The sequence below is a fragment of the Priapulus caudatus genome, unplaced genomic scaffold, assembly GCF_000485595.1.
Source record: "Priapulus caudatus unplaced genomic scaffold, Priapulus_caudatus-5.0.1 Scaffold200, whole genome shotgun sequence".
Lineage (NCBI taxonomy): Eukaryota > Metazoa > Priapulida > Priapulimorpha > Priapulimorphida > Priapulidae > Priapulus > Priapulus caudatus.
In genome coordinates this window covers 6,935-14,047 of record NW_014577261.1, presented here as the reverse complement: position 1 = coordinate 14,047, position 7,113 = coordinate 6,935, and the positions used below count along the sequence as shown (strand labels likewise).

At 39.5% G+C, this 7,113-nt stretch overlaps 1 protein-coding gene across 1 annotated transcript; it reads right to left on the bottom strand.

Annotated features, from left to right (window-relative positions):
• Positions 1–783: 783 nt before the first annotated feature.
• Positions 784–5,654, bottom strand: LOC106807203 (CDP-diacylglycerol--inositol 3-phosphatidyltransferase-like). The gene is made up of 6 exons (XM_014809488.1): positions 5,501–5,654; positions 3,359–3,493; positions 2,710–2,863; positions 2,322–2,403; positions 1,888–1,969; positions 784–1,661 (listed from the first exon to the last, which is right to left on the bottom strand). Exons 1-6 carry the CDS (start codon positions 5,553–5,555, stop codon positions 1,501–1,503), a joined length of 669 nt encoding a protein of 222 aa, XP_014664974.1. The 5' UTR covers positions 5,556–5,654; the 3' UTR covers positions 784–1,500.
• Between the last annotated feature and the right edge of the window lie 1,459 nt (positions 5,655–7,113).

Below are 7,113 nucleotides of genomic sequence, written 5' to 3'. Positions count from 1 at the left end.
TCTCTTTACTCATACTATAATTTATAACATGTCATCACTCTCAATTTATACAGTCCATACGTTTGTCAGAAATTTAGCTTTTATTAGCCAAGGCATACTTTACAGTATTCCTATAGATAATATATTTATGCTGCCAAACAGTGTTCAATTGAGTCAACGACCCATATCACCCAATTAGAAATGACTATTTCAATATGTCCAATTTTTCTGCAAGTACTGGGTTAAATCGGAACTAGCCTGTGCATTAGTGTGTTTTTCATGGTTATTTGGGTGTTATTGGACGTGATTTTATTTATTCGTATAACACAGAACAGTCACAAAGAAAGTGTTACACTGAAAAGGTAATTAGCCTACGATATAAGTTAGCAAATTACAACAACACGCAATTTGTATGTAATAAAATCCACAGAATAACAAGACCATAGCATAGCAACTAAATGCTAATGCAGTTTACAGCATCATGCAATAAATACACCCGTCATAACTCGGCCGATTCCGTACCTCCTTCCAACGTCGTTTGTATAATGCAGCAGGGTGCGAAAAATCGGGAGTCCGGAGTCAAATACTCCCCGATTTACTGTCGGACTCCCTGATTTGACATATGCAGGAGTCCGTGTGACTACCTGAAAATTCTGCTATTCTAACTAGTTCGTTCCAGAGCACGGCCTCGCGAAATTACCGTATTTTTTCACTAAAAGTCCAAAGAAAATTTGGCAGACCGCATGAATCTTAAAAATAAGCACGTGCATTATTGTTAATATCTTTAATTTTGAACTTCAGACTGCGAACTCCCTCTTTTTGAGGGTAGGGAATCCGTTGGACTCCCGTGTTCAAAAGTTGATTTCTACCCCTGATTCAGGTTGTCATAGCTGTACCTAATTGGTTTGGATTGGTCATACAGGAACCATATCATATTGTGAATAATGACTACACCAGAAATTCTGCTAGGGATAATTCTATGTAGTAATAATGTTAAGTACTCCTAACTCCTTACTTTGCAGTAATTCTGTTATATGATTGTAATGACAAAAAACAAAGCTAAGAATTTGGAGTTACTTTTAAGTTCTTCGTCGGCATTGTGTTCAGTTTCTGGCCGACTACAAATGAAATATGTATGGCCATAGGTTCACATCAACCAACGTGATACTGCGAGGAGAATGAATAAGAGGAGCAGATTCGTCCAGGTTTGCTAGATGGCAATAAATAGTTACTAGTGACGTGCTGCCACCTGGTGCTAACCCTACCGCAATAACGACTATTGGGGATAAACAACATTTCACATGGGCATGCCAAGAAACCACACACGAATAATGATACAATATGGCATAATAATCGCAGGCAACGCCTGCTAAACGCTGCTAATCTGAGGTTACTTCACTTACTTACTTACAGAACAGAAGGACACTGCTGTGGTCAAACAAACCACCACAAAATGCTACTTAAGCTTTGGCGTGCGCTGAGATGCTGTCACTTTCCTCCCGGAGGTGGGTGAGGGGGAGATTACTGGTCCTTCTCCTGTCTGGCGGTAGCTCTCTCTGCGGCGTCGATGGCAGCCATGTTCTGAGATGCGGTCACCAAGTGCACCAAGCTGATCCCGGTCTTTACCAGCGTCACCGGCGCGGCCAACACACACAGCAACTGCCAGAGTCCGACTCCAAACACTGCGGAAAAGACGGCTTCACTTATCGAACTTTTCTGCAGCGTTAGGCCACGCCTACATCGACATGCATCGCTTTACCCACATAGCGTTTACAGAGACACTGCCAGAGCAACTACGCTTCTATAAGCTCAGCGATCAGCGAACGAAAATCAAATTGCTCTCGCCTGTGAACAAAGGGTTGAATTCCTGGCTGCTTAGCGTATATATTATACCGGAGCTCTACTTACATGTAGGTCCGACAGTGAAGTGGCAGATGTAGAGCATGCTGTAAAACATCTCATTACCAGCACACATGAAGAACAGCACCGGCTGCAAATACAAACAATTCAACATCAACTCTCCTATTGTTACACAGCACACAGTGTCATATAATATGCGTAGCACTAGCACGAGAGAGAAGATGGGGGGAGATGGAGGATGGGCAGAGAAAAAGGTGTATGTGTGTGTGTGTGTGCGCGTGCGTGCGTGCGTGCGTGCGTGCGTGTGACTGTGTGTGTGTAGCAAGAGAGAAAGGGGGCTAGAGATAAAAGTGTAAAAGTGGGACAACATATGGAGCCCCATGACTCATTGACTCTATTGACATGTGACACATAAACAACTGGAATTATACAGAAGTAAAGAAGCGGTTATTCGTATTATTTACCACTAGAAGCTAACATACCCTAGACGTGTAGTAGAGTCGCAAAATCGGGTTGCCTGATAGGTCAATGGCTTTATGACTGGTGGCACCACTGACAGTTGAACTGAAATGATATCAGATGATATCAAATGATATTACGATGCCATCATGCAGACAAGGGACTCCTTCGTCGCTAATACATTGTCTGCTGTAAAGAATGGCCATTGTGTTCGAGGATTAAAACTTAATATAATTTCTTCTTAAAAATATAATTTTCTACAGGCTCTACCCGACTTGGAAATACTCTCAAATTTACGCACCAACCCATAAATTATTTACATTATTAACAAATTTACATTATAACTTCACATATCTCAAGACTTGTCATCACTTCCGCTATTTGTGTGAAAACGATTCGATTAAACCTAACCTATGTAAATGCAGCCAGTGACTAGAAATATCAACGGTCATGCTCAGCTGGAACCAGAACATCCATCGTGGATAGAACAATGACAGCGTGACAAGCAGGCACATGGTAGCGCACCGATCGGTCAGCATGTCTAGCATTGCGCCAAACTTCGAACCTGCAGCACAATATTATTAATATTATTATTAAATCTTTAATATGTATGATTCAAAAACAAGTACATGTACTAAAAACAGTCTTTTTCATAGAGAAAAATCTGATGCAATATATAGTGTTAAACAGCTACAATACTATAATTTCTAAGTAATACAATATCAACAGAACCTTAACTAGTAAAGTAAAGCAAATTAAAGGAGAAAGCAAGCAAATGAGACACAATACACAACCAAGTTGCTTCCAGGCACATAGGTGCAAACGGCATCGCCACTGAGGAATTCAGTGTGACACCAACTAAAGAACGACGGAGTGTATAATGAATGCAAATATCTGACTTGTCAAAGTGAGGTTAATTTGTTTGTTACTCAAAAACATTGTATAATTGAGTAAAGATCAGTAGTCAATTAGACTATCTGTGACTTAAACCTACTCATCTGTGGCTAAACCTGTTCATGATACTCTCTGTTTAATATACTTCACTTGATATAAAACGTACTTTGGTTGAAATAACGTGCTGCGTGGCCATCAAGGGCGTCGAGGAACGAGCTGATAATATAACACCAGACTGCTAAAGCGCAATCTGTCGCCATGTAGTAGAATGACACCAAGGCCAGTATAATTCTGGCATAACCTGTGAAATACATGAAAATAGAACTGACACTAGAGGAAACCCTAACTGTACAGCTAGTTAGTTTACAGATTGTAACCAAGTACTGAAACACAGATGCAGATGACGTGTGCAGCTTTTAGCAGCAAAGGCTGGCTGAATCTGTAACATCATATCATCATGAAAGGACCGTAGGCCTGCAGGGTGGGGTATGGGGTCGATTTCCTAAATGCCCGGCAGTTTTTAATTTTCAGCGTTATCTCAAGTAAGCAAGGGTTAGGGTTAGGGTTAGGGTTAGGAACTGCCGGGCATTTAGGAAATCGAAGATCGTGCCCGGCTGCCGGGCATATAGCCACAGCGTAATAAATAACCTACAAAATAAACTTGCTGCTGAATGATCTATTTGAAACAACTAAAACGGTCAATAGTTTCCAGTTTTTCCATTACAAAAACTTTTCAAATTCAAATTCAAATTCAAATTCAATTGGGGTATTGCAAATATTCAAGGTAGTGAAGCACACTAAGTTTGTGTTCTCAGTGAGATTTTAATTTATTGTGTATTTACTATTTTCCCCTTTTATATATATGAAAAACTTTCATACACATTCTTATGAGAATAGCACATTTTCATATTCAACTAGTACCTTGTGTCTAGCACCTTGCTGTAAATTAAGTACCAAAAATGTCAAAATATATGGGCATAATACCCAAAAAACAATAAGATTTTCCTTCATTTTTTTCCCGTTTGTGCTGAGGGTGGGGGGCGCCCCTGTACAGTGCACTACTCATCCCACAGGCACTTGGAACGTCTCAATAAAATAAAAATGTAAACACGAAATGTATTTACTACCAAAGTCTTAATGTTTCTCTACTCTATTTCGCCTATTATTGCCGATAATTACCCGTAAATGCCGGTCAAATGCTCATCTGCAACACACAAGTACACCACACGCCTGCCCTGTGCACAAACAACATGAATAAGAGAGCAGGTAGGAAAGCGTGATCGCAAAATTCGCTCGACACTCGCTTCATTTCACACGACTACAGAACGAAAACACACCAAACAGCCTCCATCTTGGTATCTATCTGTAGCTAAATGTTCACTTGTTCGAATTATAACTCTGTCCTTTGTTCTCACCTACTCCCGCCAGAGATATCTCGTGAAATCCTGCAGGAAATGTTTTCTCCGTGAAAATGTAAAGAGGACGTATCATCCGAAAATCCCTAACGGCGCTACTTTCAATCGATCACTAGTCGTGTGTGTGTGACGTCATGCCCGCACGCATTATGCTTGGCTTGGCGGGCCTCGAAACAGAGTCTCGGAGGCAGGCAGCAGCTCATCCCGGCATGCAATGCGCCCCATTACTCGTGTATAAACAGACATCTCGTCCTATTTACATTTTCACAGAGAGAACATTTCCTGCAGGATTTCACGAGATATCTCTAGCGGGAGTACAGGTGAGAACAGAGGACAGTTATAATTCGAACAAGTGAACATTTAGCTACAGATAGATACCAAGATGAATGCTGTTTGGTGTGTTTTCGTTCTGTAGTCGTGTGAAATGAAGCGAGCGTCGAGCGAATTTTGCGATCACGCTTTCCTACCTGCTCTTTTATTCATGTTGTTTGTGCACAGGGCGGGCGTGCGGTGTACTTGTATGTTGCAGATGAGCATTTCACCGGCATTTACAGGTAATTATCGGCAATAATAGGCGAAATAGAGTAGAGAAACATTAAGACTTTGGTAGTAAATACATTTCGTGTTTATTTATCATTATTTTTTTAATTGAGACGTTCCAAGTGCCTGTGACTCATCCCTTCGACTTCAGCGTGACACTATATATACTAATACTAATAGTATTACTATTACAGTCAGAGCACGTATATCATGTTACAGTCTAGATATTTTCATGGCGTTACTGAGTGAGTGATAGTGTCGCCGAGTTATAGTCAGTGATAGTGATACGAGTAGATTAGTGACAGTGTCCAATTGACATTGACAATGTCAATAATGTAATCTCCAGGACTTGCCTATGATGTTAGGTATAAATAAGAACACATTGTTATCTCCACTCCCGGTCGCCATCGCTGATTGTTATGAGCGTTTTCTCGTTGATTTTAAGATTTTGATAAAAACGCAGACCAATAACCACACATCATACAGAAAAGCAAGATTTGCGACGAACTGTTTACTATAGCGCACTATGGCGCCATCTACCGCCACGAGTAGCGATCAGTGCGCGATAGTGTGCTCAGTATTTGGCAAAATATATATAGTAACTTGTTTACTTGTTAACATACTTGTTTACTAGTTTAACATGTTAACTTGTTTAAAATTAAGTATTTAATTGGGATCAGATACTTACCCACCCACAAGGAGAAATGATTTGTATTCTATGTCATATTTTTCTTATTACAATGCGTACATGTATAATCATAGCTATCATTATATATACACAATCTATATCAGGGGTGTATGATCTCCCTAATAAATTCTGAACATATTTTCAATAACAGGAATACCGAAATTGTGTTTTGAGAACGCGAAAATACATTGTTAACATTTAAATCTGAAGATTGGTAGATTGCACAGCGCGATCTTGAAATAGCGCAGATCGGAAGATTGCGCGCAACATACATATATATCAGGAGAAGATAATAGGGAATTCCCTATTATCTCCTCCTGATATATATAGGCTACGTATATATAAGAATAGAAATAGCAAGTTCACTAAAGAGAATGCTGTTCCGTTTGGCGTATCCAATGATCCTGTGCTTGGTCTATTGTTTATTCGTGCTTTACTTGTACAGAATATGCTGAAGTTTTTTTTTCTCGTTTATATTTTTTCTTCGTGGTATATAGCACTGTTTTGTATTGTATCACTCAGAAAGCTTCTTTTTTTCATTTTTTCTTTTTTTATATAACTGCTCCAACACTTGCCTTAATCACTTTACTTGTACATAATATGCTGAATTTTTTTTGTGTATATATTTTTTCTTCACGCTGTATATCAATGTTTTGTACTGTATCACTGTATCACTGTATCAGTATGTACAATGTTATGTTGGACCACAATGGAAATAAGTGTGTTAGCCACGCTTTTTGTGTTTTCATCCTCGATAATTTTCTAGCTGCATTTTGTTTTATTTATGCTGTTATCGATGTAATGTATGCTTTGTTAATTATCGAAATAAATAAATCAAATCAAAAAAAAAAAGACGACGCGGTGCCTCGTACGTAACTATTGGGGCTGCAGCCTCGGATAGAGGGAAGGTACGCGGATTTTTATTGCGTGTAATTCCAATACAAATACATGTACTAAAGACAGTTTTTTTATGGAGAAAAAAATCTGCTAGACGCAATAGTGTTGAACACTTTAAAATGATAAAATTTCGGAGTAATACAGTACAAAACAGCGCTATACAACAGTATGAAAAAATATAATACAAAAACGATAGTACTTTCTGTACAAGTAAGGTGATACTTAAAAATCATTTCAACACTCATGCGTAGGCCTACTCACACGCACGCGCTCACTCTCGTATAATCTCACACACATACATACATATTCACACACACATACGCACGCACGCACGCTCGCACGCACGCTCGCACACACACACGCACGCACGCACACACAAGC

Coding starts and splice junctions, on each gene's coding strand:
- LOC106807203 (XM_014809488.1), bottom strand. CDS start 5,555: ATGGCGACCGGGAGTGGAGATAACAATGTGTTCTTATTTATACCTAAC. Junction 2,864..3,358: donor AGCACGTTATTTCAACCAAA/GTACGTTTTATA, acceptor ATTGTGCTGCAG/GTTCGAAGTTTGGCGCAATG. Junction 1,662..1,887: donor CTTCACTGTCGGACCTACAT/GTAAGTAGAGCT, acceptor TCTTTTCCGCAG/TGTTTGGAGTCGGACTCTGG.